Consider the following 15,398-nt stretch of genomic DNA (forward strand, 5'->3'; position numbering starts at 1 on the left):
ATAAAGTAGTTTCATCAGGAACAGGAGTTGCATACACGAGAGACTTAACGTGTCCTTACAGGTAAAAGTCCAGGGGGTTCAAGTCAGGAGAGCGTGGTGGTGGCCAAGCAGTCGGTCCTCCTCTACCTATCCATAGCTCAGGAAAATGGGTATTCAGGTACCTGCGGGCAGCAAACTGAAATGTGCGGAAGCACCATCGTGCATGAAAAACATTTGTCGACAGGATACAAGTGGCATGTATTCCAAGTAATCAGGCAATGCATTACGCAAGAAACGAGTGTAGTTCTGTCCAGTAAGCCTATTCGGAAGAACGTAGGGTCCCTACAAGGAATCGCCAACAATGCCTGCCCAGATGTTAATGGCGAACCTCTGTTGATGAGACGATTCACTGATTGCTTGAGGACATGTAAATATTACTAAAATTAATTTGTGGATGAGATAATGAAAAGAGTGAAACAGCACAGCACGAACAGTGCATTCAGGGCATTTGCATTTGCAGATGATGTGGTTATTTGGGGAGGTAATGAGGAAAAGGTTCAAGGAAAGATTAATGCTTGGAATTGTGAATTTAAGGACTATGTACAAGATGTATTACGTACCCATAACAACTTACGGAGCAGAAACTTGGACAATGACAAAGAAGGATGAGAGTCAAATGCAGGCAGCCGAAATGAAGTTCTTGAGGAGTATGATACAGAAGATTAGAAGAGACAAAATAAGGAATGAGAAAATCCGGGAAGAAATTGGAGTGGAAAAAATGAATGATAGAATAGAGAAGAGCCGACTAAGATGGTTTGGGCACGTAAAGCGAATGAGCGACGAAAGAATGCCAAAAAAAGTGCTGGAAATGCAAATCCAAGGAAGGAGAGGCCGTGGACGACCACGATTGAGATGGAAGGATACCATCCAACGCAGCATTATAGAAAGAAACCTGGACTGGGACACAGTGTTGGAGGAGGAGTGGTGGAAAGACCGAAGAAAGTGGAGAGGAACCATATTTGCCCCTACCCGGCTACAGCTGGATAAAGGGAAATGATGATGTGAATTTAAGGAATTTGGACCTAAAATCAGCCTTAAGAAAACAGTTGTTATGACAGTCAACAGACAAAAGTCAGGAGCAAATATCACAGTAGACAGACAGAAATTGAAAGAAGTTAACCACTTCCAATACCTCGGTAGTATCCTGACTGAAGATAACCGATCAAATGCTGAAATCACAGAGTTCAAAGAGGAGCTGTCCTTTACCATCAGGTTAGAAGCCTTTTCTGGGACAGCCAGATTCCAATACTAGCCAAACGAACACTTTATCAAGCTTACTTCTTGCCCATAACAACCTATGGCCATGAAACTTGTATCATCACAGGCAGAGATAAAAGTATACTCCAAGCTCCAGAAATGAAATTCCTCCGGACAGTGCAACAAAAAAACCAGGAGAGACAAGGTCCGCAACGAGAGGTTTCATCAAGAGATTCAAATAAGAAAATCGTTATGTGATACCATAATCAGATCAAGATTGAAATGATATGGCCGTGTAATGAGAATGGATTCTTGCTCAGTAGCTAAGGAATGATTGGAGAAAATCTTAGACGGCAAAAGACCTAGAGGCAGACCTCAAAGGAGATGGATCGAACAAGTCAAACAAGATCTAGAACACAGAGGAGTGGATTGGAACAAAGTACAGGAAGAAGAATGGTACCTGAATCGACTGAAGTGGCGAGCGCTCATACACCGCACCTGGGAAACTGGAGACAGTTAACTGATGATGATGAAGTGATTTGATAAAATCTGAGGATGTTCTTGTACAATAAAACAAGTCATTTGTTTAATAGTGTGTACGTTGTTTATTATTATTATTCCAGGTGATGATGAATTACGTCCACGACTTCTTCAAAGTATATCGGGAGAAACCCAAGTTTCTCTTCGCATTCCACGGGGAGCTGTCACACGACTCGTACAACAACGTAGGTAGTGCGGACCTGGACCTGCTGGAGTGGCTGCAAACGTTGAACCAGGAGGGCCACCTTAATAACACACTACTCATAATCATGAGTGATCATGGGCATAGGTGAGTCCTTTTCTTTTGTGTTTGTTAAACCTCTTCCTCACTATCTCATTTGTCATAAAATAAAATAACCCTATGCACAAAATTTTTAAACACACTTTCCTTGAGAAAATCATCATCCTCATCATCATCATCATTTCCCTTTATCCATCTGTACCCAGGTAGGGGCAAATATGGTTCCTCTCCACTTTCTTCGGTCTTTCCACCGCTCCTCCTCCAACACTGTGTCCCAGTCCAGGTTTCTTTCTATAATACTGCATTGGATTGTGTCCTTCCATCTCAATCGTGGTTGTCCAGGGCCTCCCCTTCATTTCATTTGCATTTCCATCACCTTCTTTGGCATTCTTTCGTCACTCATTCGCTTTATGTGCCCAAACCATCTTAGTCGGCTCTTCTCTATTCTGTCATTCATTTTTTCCACTCCAATTTCTTTCCGGATTTTCTCATTCCTTATTTTGTCTCATCTACTCTTCTGTATCGTACTCCTCAAGAACTTCATTTCGGCTGCCTATATTCGACTCTCATCCTTCTGCGTCATTGTCCAAGTTTCTGCTCTGTAAGTTGTTATGGGTACGCAGTACATCTTGTACATAGTTTCCTTCACTTCCATTGGCACATCTTTGTACCATAACATGTTTCTTACACTATGATAGAAACAACTTGAATCCTCTTGCTTATCTCAGCATCCAGTCGAGCATTCTCCATTAATTCACTCCCCAGGTATTTGAACATTTCCACTACTTCCAGGGGCTTGTCTGCAAGTTTAATCTGACCTTTTGTGAAAATGCCATCTTGAAAACTGGAGTGCCTAAGAGATTCTTTCCCTTCCTATTGATGTTCCGGACCAAGCTCGATAGCTGCAGTCGCTTAAGTGCGGCCAGTATCCAGTAATCGGGAGATAGTGGTTTTGAACCCCACTGTCGGCAGGCCTGAAGATGGTTTCCCATGATTTCTCATTTTTACACCAGGCAAATGCTGGGGCTGTACCTTAATTAAGGCCACGGCTGCTTCCTTCCCATCCCATCGTCGCATTAAGACATATCTGTGTCGGTGCGACGTAAAGCAAATAGCAAAAAAATATATGTTCCGGATGCCATGATTTATGGAAAATTCTGATTCCCATGTAGGGAATTAGATATTTTTCACCAATAGAGCATGACACATGACTCTGACGAGTCTAGTGTCAGACCTAAGACGAAACGCTGGTTAATAGAGCAAACGCCTGAAAAGCCTTACATCTGATATGTTTTTGTCATGCTCTATTTGTGAAAAATATCTAATTCCCTCCATGGGAATCAGAATTTTCCATTCGGAATTGCTAGGCGGGCAATAATTCCATTGTGGAGATTTATCTCCCCTATGCAGTTATCAGACTGTGCCTCATATATAGGCTTCTGATAAGCTCACCTGCATACACCCAGCGTCAGTGGGTAGGGTCTGACACATCCCACTCTGAAGAGTCTAGTGTCAGACCTAAGACGAAACGCTGGTTAATAGAGCAAACGCCTGAAAAGCCTTACATCTGCCATGATTTATTCAACATCTGAACGTAACATTCTAGAAAAATCTAAGAACATATATGCACTCTGTGGGAGAAATACAGAGAAAGAAAAAGCAGATTGCTTCCGTAATTTAAACATTGCCTGTGGGAAAAACAGCATCAAAAAAACAAATAGCAAAGCTATCAGGGAAAAGCTAATAAATGACTAGTTCAAAAAGGTAAAGGAATTGCTCTCTTCGCACAGCATCCTCAAGGAAGTAAGTGATTCGTAGAAAAGGTAGGCCATTCAACATCAAAGTGGACTGGAAGCATCAAAATGATGGCAGATGTGGCTCCAGTAAGAATCTTGTATGGTGGAAGCCAGGAGAACAACCTATGCAGGTGTGCTTGCGGCGAGATTGAATCTTTGGGATATGTTTCTTTTTTTTTTTTTTTTTTACGTCACTCCGACACAGATAGGTCTTATGGCGATGATGGGATAGGGAAGGCCTAGAAGTGTGAAGGAAGTGGCCGTGGCCTTAACACGTTCCGTGCGGTTCGGGTCACCATGTGCCCCGAAACATGTTACTCTTATCCGTCAGTGCGAACTTCCCAGAATTGCGAAGTAAGTAACTACGTCCTAGTTACGAATTTCCATTAACTAATGGCAACATAGTGTTCCAATTGAAGCAAAGGATCGAGGCATACTGCTAGTTTTGATTGGCCCACCGGTGACCCGAAGGAAGTTTTTTTCATCTTCCATTCATATCGCTTCGGGTCACCCTGAGTCCCGATTGTTGTCTGACCTATATTTTTACGCGGGAATCGCTTAGCGCGGTTACGGTTAATGAAGCTTAGAGTGTTGCTGCCCGCAGATCATAGATTGTTGTTTAAGGAGTACCACCCTTCTGATATCTGCTTTCTACATTGCTCTTAGGAAAGCCAATAGAGGTTATTGGAGTTATTGGAATAGTTATTGACATATTTACTATCTTCCGTATATAATATTTACAAGCAATTTCACGTCCTTTTTTAGGTATGGAGCTTTCACATTCTGACACACCGGTGGCACGGAAAAGAAAGAGGGTTAGGACAGCACTGGGGTGGGCCTATATCACGTTCCATGCGGTTCGGGTCACCATGTGCCCCGAAACATGTTACTCTTATCTGTCGGTGCGAACTTCCCAGAATTGCGAAGTAAGTAACTACGCCCTAGTTACGAATTTCTGTTAACTAATGGCAACATAGTGTTCCAATTGAAGTAAAGGATACTGCTAGTTTTGATCGGCCCACCGGTGACCCAGTTATTTCCGGGGTCATTTCTGTTTCACGCATTTGTTGAATCAGAACACTGTCGCATAGGTAAATACGCTGGAATGTCTCCTCAACAATAACACACACAACAAGAGCACATGCATGGTTTAGGATGTCATACTAGGGAGTAAACAAAGTCAAATTCGTCAGGTCACCGGTGGGCCGATACGGCGTAACATTAAGTCATCGAAATTCACTGCCGCAGGGAACGTGTTAATCTAGGTACAGCCCCAGCGTTTGCCTGGTGTGAAAATGGGAAACCACAGAAAACCATATTCAGGGCTGCCAACAGCGGGGTTTGAACCCACAATCTCCCGGTTGCAAGCTCACACCTGCGCACCCCTAACCGCATGGTCAACTCGCCCACTGGGATATGTCTGTCCATTCAGCTAATTGCTTTGGAATATTCGCCATCACACAATTTGCGGCCTTATTGCAAAAGCCTTTCACGATAACGGATGGGAAGTATATGAATTAGGGTTGGGCAGACCGGAACTGTCAGTTGTTCCGGAACATTAGGAGCTTGAGGTGGAGTGTTTTGGTACAGTTTGACAGCACACGGAACACGCAACTGTAACTGCGCAGTAGACAGAACTTTGTGAGGCAAGATGACATGCTCCACGTCAGCAGGAATGTGCTGCTGTACCAGACGTGCCGTGTGAAGTTACGGCCGGCATAAAGCTGCACAGAACGTTAAGGAACAGTCGGAACACTGAAATTTGCGCCAGATAATAATGTTTAAAGGCTGCTTTTAGGTGAAGATTTTTTTTGGTCAATATGAAATACCAATAAATTATTAAACAAATTAATTTTAATACACCACCTAATCGATACTTTTTCTTGCCTTTTGGCAGAATTATAGAAACATTATCATATACAGGACATGTTTTGACCACTTAGTGGTCATCTTCAGCTGTCTTTAAATAGCTTAGATGAAACAATTTAACTAGTAAGTACATTAAAATCTTAAATTACTTTCCCATGGGAACTTATAACTATTGCGTAAAGCACTTGAAATTTGGGGGGTGGGGGGATTTTTGTGATGTGGTGTGTAAAAAGTTACTTAAATTACAATTTGCATCTATGGTAATATTAAAAACTTATTTTCTAATCAAACATATTTAAAAACTCTTAAAAAATCTGTAATTAGGCACTTTTTTGTAAAAACTCTAGGTGGCTTGATCTTGCTTATGTTAAAATTGATGTGTATTAACAGTCTTCATGTTTCTTATTGATTGTCTGTTGTGTTGATTATCTTCGTTGAAAGATGCTTTTTAATTTTAGTAGCAGGTTGTGTTGAACTGTTAATTTACAATGGTCCTATGGTGACTTCTCTATTAAGTTGCGTGAAATGGCGGTCCTCAGATTTGGGCAGCTTGCTTCACGATCTTTCTGGAATGGTTTTTATACTCCACCGCCTTGGGACTGTTTTCGTGTACACGACCTAGTGTTATATAAGCCTTTACTTGCGAGTAGTACCACTATGTTAGGTACACAATAGGTTTGTGATTAGTATCAGCAGAGAGTGGTTCACTGTGGGTTTCCAGTACCCATAATTAGTACCACTGTATGCGGAACATAAACAGGCTACTTTGCCTGCGATTTGTACCCACTATGTGAGGTGCACCATGGGTTTGCGTTGCCTACGAATGGCGCTATTATGTGAGAAACACCATAAGTCTTGTGAGTAGTACCACAATGATGTTTGGAACACTGTGAGTTTACATCACCGCAACTTGAGAAATACCATGGTTCTCCTTTACTAGCGATAAGTACCATTTTGAAGGGCCCCTTAGACAACAAGCATCATCGATTCAGGATTGTGATTTGGAAGCAGCCCCTTGGTCATTAATAATATTGTTTTGATATAGTTTCTGAGAAGGTGAGGCACTGCGAGTCGGATCCACTGATTGTTTTAAATTCATATTCATCCACTCGGTCTTCATCTTCAGGTTTTGAATTCTGATCAGTGTATGAATTTTGGACTTTAAAGTTGTCATTGCATTTCATACCATTACGGGCTTATGACCTAGATGTTAGACCATTTTAAACGACAAGCATTCTCATCCTTACAAAGGAAAAATTAAAAGTATCCTCCTAATTCCATCATTAGATGGAGCAATAAAATTCAAACATGTTTCGACTCATTTGAGCCATCTTCAATGAAATAAGGGGATTAAAGTAATCTACATAATACAAGCTAAAAATGTGCTAAAAACATAATGAAAAAACAAAAGAGACATGATGGAAATAAAAACAATAACAATATACAATATTTACATCAAAATATTGAGCAATAAATAATAATAACACCCACGGTATCCCCTGCCTGTCGTAAGAGGCGACTAAAAGGGCCCCAGGGGGTCTGAACTTTGGAGCGTGAGTTGGCGACCACGGGGCCCTTAGCTGAGTCCTGGCATTGCTTCCACTTACTTGTGCCAGGCTCCTGACTTTCATCTATCCTATTCGACCTCTCTTGGTCAGCTCTTGTTCTTTTCGACCCCGACACTATTAGGTTTGCGAGGGCTAGGGAGTCTTTCAATTTCATGCCCTCCTTGGCCCTTTGACCAATATTTTCATTTTTCGAAGTGTCGGATCCCTTCCATTTTTCCCCTCTGATTAGTGTTATATAGAGGATGGTTGCCTAGTTGTACTTCCTCTTAAAACAATAATCACCACCACCACCACTGAGACAAATTCAGTGCAAAAAAGGGTTATCGTAAAACATAATTGAATTCAAACAGTGTGCTAAAACTAAGAAGAAAAAATAAATGATACAGACAGAAACGAAACAATAAGTACTAATGGTGAGGTTGCAGACTTCTTAGTCTAAAAATGTTAGTTTCATAAACAATTCAAAAACAAAGCGAAATTTTTGTTGAAAATTCGCCACGAATGATTAAGAGGGGAGCAAAAAAGCTTGAGAAACCAAGGTTGAGAGGAGACAACGTGCCAGGTGAAATGTAAGTGATAAGTGATGGAAAAAAACGCTGATGAATTTAAAGTTTTAGATTTTCATCATTCTCAGTTTTTTCTCGGTGTAGCAGTCCCGTTCTCAAAGATTGTTCCCATTGTTGGCTAGGTGTGTTTGCCTTATTTTAAATGATCGGGAGAGCAGCGACAAAATTGAGAAGTTGTGTTAGAGAAGTAACAGGTGTATGGTAAAATGTAAGTGAAAGTGACCATAGTGGAAACCGTCAATGAAGTTCCAATCTGTAATGGAAAAAACAAGGTTGCATGAGAAACCTGAGCTGATAAGTAAAAATGTGAAATGGGTGTAAAGAAATCTTTAAACTGATGGTATTTAAAAGGTGGTTGTCCTCTCGAAGTGGCCGGGCCTTATCAAGAGTTAACGGTCCCATTCGTACGATTGAGACTATTGTTGGCTCAGCTGTGTTTGTGAAGATGGGAGGAGCAGAGGGGGAATATTATTAATATTGTTATTGTTTTTATTTCAGTCATGTCTCTTTTGTTTTTTCTTTTGTTCCTCCATTATGTTTTTAAGCACATGTTTAGCTTGTATCATGTAGATTACTTTAAATCCTCTTATTTCACTGAAGATGGCTCAAATGAGTCAAAACATGTTTGAATTTTATTGCTCCATTTAATGATGGAATTATGATTTGTATTATACTTTTAGTTTTTCCTTTGTAAAGTGAAAACCGTCAATACGGAATGATTCTAATATCTTGTAATAAGCATCATCACCACCAAAGCCGTTGGCTCCTTCAGCGTGTTCGGTTATTTCCTGCCGCCCAACTCTTGGAGCAGAGACACTGGCTCCACAGTCTGCTTTATTACCGCAGCAAGATGAACCTGGCCAGGGCTTGACATGACTAGACAACATCGGGAACGATGATTTGCAGAAAAAAATTTAGGGTTGCCCCAATCACAGTGAAAATGCATTAATCACGGCTGCGATGGTGTGGTCATGAACTCTCAATGGCAGTGAAAACCTCAGTTTCAAAGACTGTCCTTCAACTGTACGCGGAGGGTTGGGTAACCTCAAATACTCTGGCTGACTGGGTGAGAGATGACATGCAGCTCACAAAACTATAGATCAATTGAAGTGGAGGAAACATTGCAAGAAGGCAGACTCATCATCATCATCATCATCATCATCATCATCATCGTCATCATGAATTCCTTCCAGCGAGCCGGGTATGGTGTGTTTGAAAATGTGCCTCCATTTATAATGGTCTTTTTATGTTTCTTCTCTCTTTTCTGTCTGGCTCCATGGCTAAATGGTTAGCGTGCTGGCCTTTGGTCACAGGAGTCCCAGGTTCAATTCCCGGCATAGTCGGGAATTTTAACCATAATTGGCTAATTCCGCTGGCACGGGGGCTGGCTGTATGTGTCGTCTTCATCATCATTTCATCCTCATCACGACGTGCAGGTCACCTACAGGAGTCAAATCAAAAGACCTGTATCTGGTGAGCCGAACTTGTGCTTGGACACTCCCGGCAATAAAAGCCATACGCCATTTCATTTCTCTCTTCTATGGGTCTTTTCAAAATACAACTTTGGAGTTCGAGTCGCCTGCATCTGCTAAATGTGTCCTAGCCACTTCAGCCTTGCAGCACTCATCCTTTCTTCCATGGCCAGGCAGACCTGCAGGTCTCTTTGTATCTGATCATTCCTGATTCTGTCCTTCTTTGTTTTCTGTACAGCTGATCTAAGGAACTTCATTTCAACAGCTTGCAGTTGACTTACTTCTCTTTTATGTATGACACAGTTCTCCAGATTATATGTCATGATGAGCAGGAGATAAGTCTTAAACAGGGTCTGTTTAGCTCCGAGAAACTTCCTTGTCCCATACCATGTTCCGTACTTGATGGAAGAAGTTGGATCCTTTTTGCACCCTATTCAACACTGCATTCTTGGCACTTCCATCATTAGATACTCCCCAGATATTTAAAGGTATTCACACATTCAATCTTCTCTCCCTTGAGGGTGAAGTTACAGGGTATATTCGTCCTGTTAATTTTTATTACCACTGTTTTGCTCTTGCTCACAGTTAACTTATATTCTTTAAACTTGGTGTTCCAAAGGTACAATCTCCTCAATATTTCTCTCAGTTTCTTCCCAAATGGCCAACGGCCATACCATGTTGAATACACCGGTTCTCGTCCGATCACAGCAGTTAAGCAACATTGGGCGTGGTCAGTACTTGGATGGGTACTTGGGAACACCACGTGCCGTTGGCTCAATTCCCTTATGCCGGCCCCGTGGTGTAGGGGTAGCGTGCGTGCCTCTTACCCGGAGGCCCCGGGTTCGATTCCCGGCCAGGTCAGGGATTTTTTCCTGAACCTGAGGGCTGGTTCGAGGTCCACTCAGCCTACGTGATTAGAATTGAGGAGCTATCTGATTGTGAGATAGCGGCCTCGGTCTCGAAAACCAAGAATAACGGCCGAGAGGATTTGTCGTGCTGACCACTCGACACCTCGTAATCTGCAGGTCTTCGGGCTGAGCAGCGGTCGCTTAGTAGGCCAAGGCCCTTCAAGGGCTGTAGTGCCATGGGGTTTGGTTCTTCCCAAATGGCAACATCATCAGCAAAAACAAATACATTAAGATCTTCCTTAGCTATTCCTTTGAGTTCCCTTATAATAGTATCCATGAGTGAAATGAAGAACAATGGGGAAAGAGAAATCCCTTCTTGGACACCTCTTCTTTTTTTTTAAACCATCCTCATATAGGGGAAACTACAAAGATGAAGATGTTTTTAAAAATAAGAGATTGGGGCAGGCTAAAGAGTGGAGTTTCTAAAAGCCCTGATTGTGACTAAAGAAAGTCATATATATACATTTTTTCTATTATTTAACTTACAGGCACATGTAGATGAAGTACATCTGACTGCATTGATTTTTTGTTCACAGGTTCGCAGACATCCGCAACACACAGCAGGGTAAACAAGAAGAACGATTGCCCATGTTCTCATTTGTGTTCCCTCCATGGTTCATACGCTCGTTTCCTCAGGCTGTGGCTAACTTCAAACGCAACATACAGCGTCTAACCTCGCCTTTTGACATACATCCTACCCTACAAAACGTACTCCATTACCAAGGTGTTGGTAAGGGAGACATACGCAACCGCTCTATCAGTCTCTTCAAGGAGGTGAGTGTGTGTTCGACACTTGTTAAGGAATACACCACCCTTTTAATACTTTTTCTCCTCCTCCTTTTTCAATATTCTGCAGGGCAAAGACAAAAAGAGAAAAATAGCCCAATAGAACAATATCATGTATTGTTTGGACCATAAGATGCACCCTGATATTTTGATGAAAATTTAAGGAAAAGCGTAATTTCACTGTATTTTCAAACAAAATTTTATAGAAATAATTTATTTTATAACATTTTTCCATGAATCATCATTTTCATCATTCTCTTCAATGTCCCACTCCCGTTGCCTGGGTGTGGTTAACAAGCCTCCTCCACTCCTTTCTGTCCTTCCACTTTTCCTACTCCATTACTTCTGCCACATCCAACCCAGCTTCTCTAATGTCCTTCCAAATCTGATCCATCCACCTTCTTCTCAGTCTTCCAAGTGGTTTCTTTCCCTTAACTTCTCTTTCGAATTCCCTTCTTGCTACCCGTTCCTCTCCCATTCTTTTTACAGGTCCAAACAATCTCAGTCTTGCTTTCTGTATGTTCTGTACTAATGGTTGTATATTTAGCTCTTCTCTGATTTTAATATTTTGAATTCTATCTCTTCTTGTCTTTTTAACCAACGTTCTTAAAAATTTCATTTCTACTGCTTGGATCTTACTATCTTGTCTGCTATTAGTTACCAGCGTTTCTAGTCTGTATGTTATAATTGGTATGAAGCACTGTTTAAATAATGTTAATTTCATTCTCTTGGGTACTTTGTCATCCCATAAAAGCTCTCCGACTTGATGATAAAATTCTGTACGTTTAATTAGTCTGTTATTAATTTCAGGATTGATTTCATTACTTCCATTAATAATGCTACCCAGATATGTAAACAGTTCTGCATTCTCTAACCGTCTATGTTCACTTGGCTTCTCTTGTTCTCTTTTCCACAGTGCATGACTACAATTTTCTTTTTAATAATTACCTTCCCAAACTCCTTCAGATTTTCATTCCAAATGTCCAGTCTCCTTTGTATTTCCTTTTCTCCCTTTCCCCATATCACCACATCATCTGCAAATACCAAAGCATTAACTTCATCACTACTGATACTCTGTTTTACACATTTTATCATTTCATCCATCAATATAATAAACAATAATGGTGACAGTGCGCTTCCTTGCTTGAGACCTTTTCTTGGTACATTCCTTTTCAGTAGGCATTCCCATACATGTAAGGGCATTTTATTGATCATTTTCAGTTCATTTTTGTCAACCACATCCACTCCTAGTGATTATCCATCATCCTTGATCTGTTACTTAGTATTTGAGGGAAAACTAACGAGAAGAATTGTTTCATTTCCATGTGTTTATTAAAATCCAAATTTTTGTTGCGTTTAGCTTTGAACTTTTATGTACTTAAATATTCAAGTAATTTTCACAAGAAAATAGTTTCCCTTGCTTCAGATTCCCTTGGAGCGAACCTGTGCTGATGCCTATATTGAGCCTCACTGGTGTGCCTGTCTAGACTGGCAAGCCGTCAGCCTCTCGGACAGCATGGTCCAACGAGCAGCAGATGCGGTAGTTGACTTCATTAACAAGTAAGTGATTCATTACAAGATACTAGAATCATTCCGTATTGACAGTTTTCACTTTACAAAGGAAAAAATTAAATGTATCCTCCTAATTCAGTACAATACATAATATCATCATTCCATCCATGTTTGTCAGAACTTCTACAATAAAAACAAAACCCGCCTCCATCTCTCCAACTCGCCACCACTCCCTCATCCCCACCCTCTTCCCATGAGACCTGCACCACCCTTCTCCCTCCGCTCCTCCCATCCTTACAAACACAGCTGAGCCAACAATAGACTCGATCATACGAACAGGGCCGTTAACTTTAAGAAGGCCAGGCTGGTTCGATAAGACAACCACCTTTTAAATACCGTAAGTTTAACGTTTTCTTCACACCCATTTTACACTTTTTACTTATCAGCCCAAGTTTCTCACACAACCTCGTTTTATCCATTACAGATTGAAACTTCATTGAAGGTTTCCACTATGGTCACTTACAGTTTACCATGCACCTATTACTTCTCTAACACAGCTTTCACAATTTTGTCCCTGCCCTCCCGACCATTTAAAATAAGGCAAACACACCTAGTTAATATTGGAAAAAATCTTCGATAAAGGGACTGCTAAATTGAGAAGAAATTGAGAATGCTGCTATTCTAAAATTTTAAATTCATCGGCGTTTTTCCTTCCCTTGTCAAATACATTTCACCTGGCACGTTGTCTCCTCTCAAACTTGGTTTCTCAAGCTTTTTCGCTCCCCTCCTAACCATTTGTGGGATGGTGCTTCTATAAAGACAGACTGTCAGCCTGAATTTTCAACACAGTGATTTTGTCCTGTTTTGGAATTGTTATCAAAAAATTTTTAGTCTAAGAGGTTCACAACCTCACTATTAGCACTTATTGTTTCATTTCCGTCTGTATCATTTATTTTATTTTATTTTCCTCTTAGGTTTAGCACATTTTTTGGATTCAATTATGTTTTATATTAACCTTTTTTCTCTGAATTTGTCTCAGCAAAGTTATTTATTGCTCCATCTAGTAATGTAAATATTGTATATTGTTATTGTTTTTATTTCGGTCTGTCTCTTTTGTTTTTTATTTGTTCCTTCTTGTATTATGTAGATTACTTTACCCCCCGCCCCCTACTTCACTGAAGATGGCTCAAACAAGTCGAAACTTGTTAGAATTTTATTGCTTCATTTAATGATGTAATTATGTTATGTACTGAATTAGGAGGATACATTTAATTTTTTTCTTTGTAAAGTAAGTGATTCGGCAGCTGACTGGCTCATGAATAGCGTGCCTTATCGTAAGTTATAAACTTCATGTTTGACCCTATTGAATTGTGATCACGATAGCAATAATGTTATTTGTTTTACGTCCCACTAACTACTCTTTTACAGTTTTTGGAGACGCCGAAGTGCCGGAATTTAGTCCCGCAGGAATTCTTTTACGTGCCAGTAAATCTATCGACACGAGGCTGACGTATTTGAACACCTTCAAATACCACCGGACTGAGCCAGGATCGAACCTGCCAAGTTGGGGTCAGAAGGCCAGCGCCTCAACCGTCTGAGCCACTCAGCCCGGTGATCACAATAGTAACAGTTATATCTGAATGGTCCACCTTTACATTACCTTTATTATGTAATGATTACATTACATTTGTTGTGATAGTGGGACTATAGTCCAGCCACCGGCTGTCCGACCCTGATGTTTCTCAGACAGTGTTGCGGATTTTGAACCGTGCGATACAAACAAATGCAAACTCCAAACATATTTTGCGCATACGTAGATCAGATTCTGTGTTAATGCAATAGAAATGCGTACTGAAATACACAAAAATTACCTCTAATACAGTATATTGAAAATCAAGAATAGTGTAATCATAATAAAACGTTCCAATTAAAATTAATCGCACTCCAAGAGCTCGATAGCTGCAGTTGTTTAATTGCATCCAGTGTCCAGTATTAGGGAGATAGTGGGTTCAAACCCCACTGTCGGCAGCCCTGAAGATGGTTTTCCATGGTTTTCCATTTTCACACCATGCAAATGCTGGGGCCGTACCCTAATTAAGGCCACAGCTGCTTATTTCCCACTCCTAGCTCCTTCCTGTCCCATCATTATCATAAGACCTGTCTGCGTCGATGTGATGTAAAGCAACTTGCAAAAAAAAAAAAAAACCAGTGTAAATATACTGGTTAAGACATTCCTCTCTAGCACGTTTCCCTGGTTATTATGCCATTATTCCAAAGTCCCAGGACGTGTCCTATTAAATACATGCTAAAGAAACCTAGATAGAACATTTACGTCACTTTAGTACATTCGTAACTCCCACCATAAGCAATTTAAATTACCATTCCCGGCCACGTTGCGCGCACGACAGTTGTTGCTGGCCTGGGTAAGCATTTGGCATTTGGTAGAGAACTTAATTTCACAGCCGCAGAGCGCAGTTGCGTGTTGGCCTACAGTTGCAGGGGGCATCAGTCCCAAGCCAGTCTTATTCTCTTTGCGTCTGACGTATTGATCAGGGGCCGATGACCTTCGATGTTAGGCCCCTTAAAACAACAAGCATCATCATCATCAGCGTATTGGTACTTCGTGAGGCCTCTTTCAGATGGCGTGGGTTCGACCCGCTTCTGGTCAGCCTAGGCCTAAACTAAGAACTGATTGTTCAAATAGAATCTTTCAGATGATGCAGAGGCGGAGAGTAACAGCGTGCAGGAAAAATGTTTGGGCAGGCAGTCCGTGGTGAATCGCGGTCCCACGCCCACAGTTACTTGTAATTGGACATTAGTTTTTATGCATGTCGTCATACATAACGGATCGACCGTGCTCGCGACACCAGTACAGAATCCGATAGTGCACTATAAGAAAGTAGA

The 15,398-nt window shown here is 41.1% G+C and overlaps 1 protein-coding gene and 1 pseudogene across 1 annotated transcript in view; both read left to right on the plus strand.

Moving 5' to 3' along the window:
* LOC136885466 (uncharacterized) overlaps positions 1-15,398 on the plus strand; it is a 203,581-nt gene that overhangs the window by 177,981 nt on the left and 10,202 nt on the right. The window contains exons 9-11 of the mRNA XM_067158029.2: positions 1,860-2,065; positions 10,733-10,970; positions 12,409-12,542. Coding sequence (XP_067014130.2) covers positions 1,860-2,065; positions 10,733-10,970; positions 12,409-12,542 — 578 coding nt within the window. The remainder of the gene's footprint in view (positions 1-1,859; positions 2,066-10,732; positions 10,971-12,408; positions 12,543-15,398) is intronic.
* Positions 9,949-10,063, plus strand: LOC136885835 (5S ribosomal RNA; annotated as a pseudogene).

The sequence above is a fragment of the Anabrus simplex genome, chromosome 14 (genome assembly GCF_040414725.1).
Source record: "Anabrus simplex isolate iqAnaSimp1 chromosome 14, ASM4041472v1, whole genome shotgun sequence".
NCBI classification, from domain to species: Eukaryota; Metazoa; Arthropoda; class Insecta; order Orthoptera; family Tettigoniidae; genus Anabrus; species Anabrus simplex.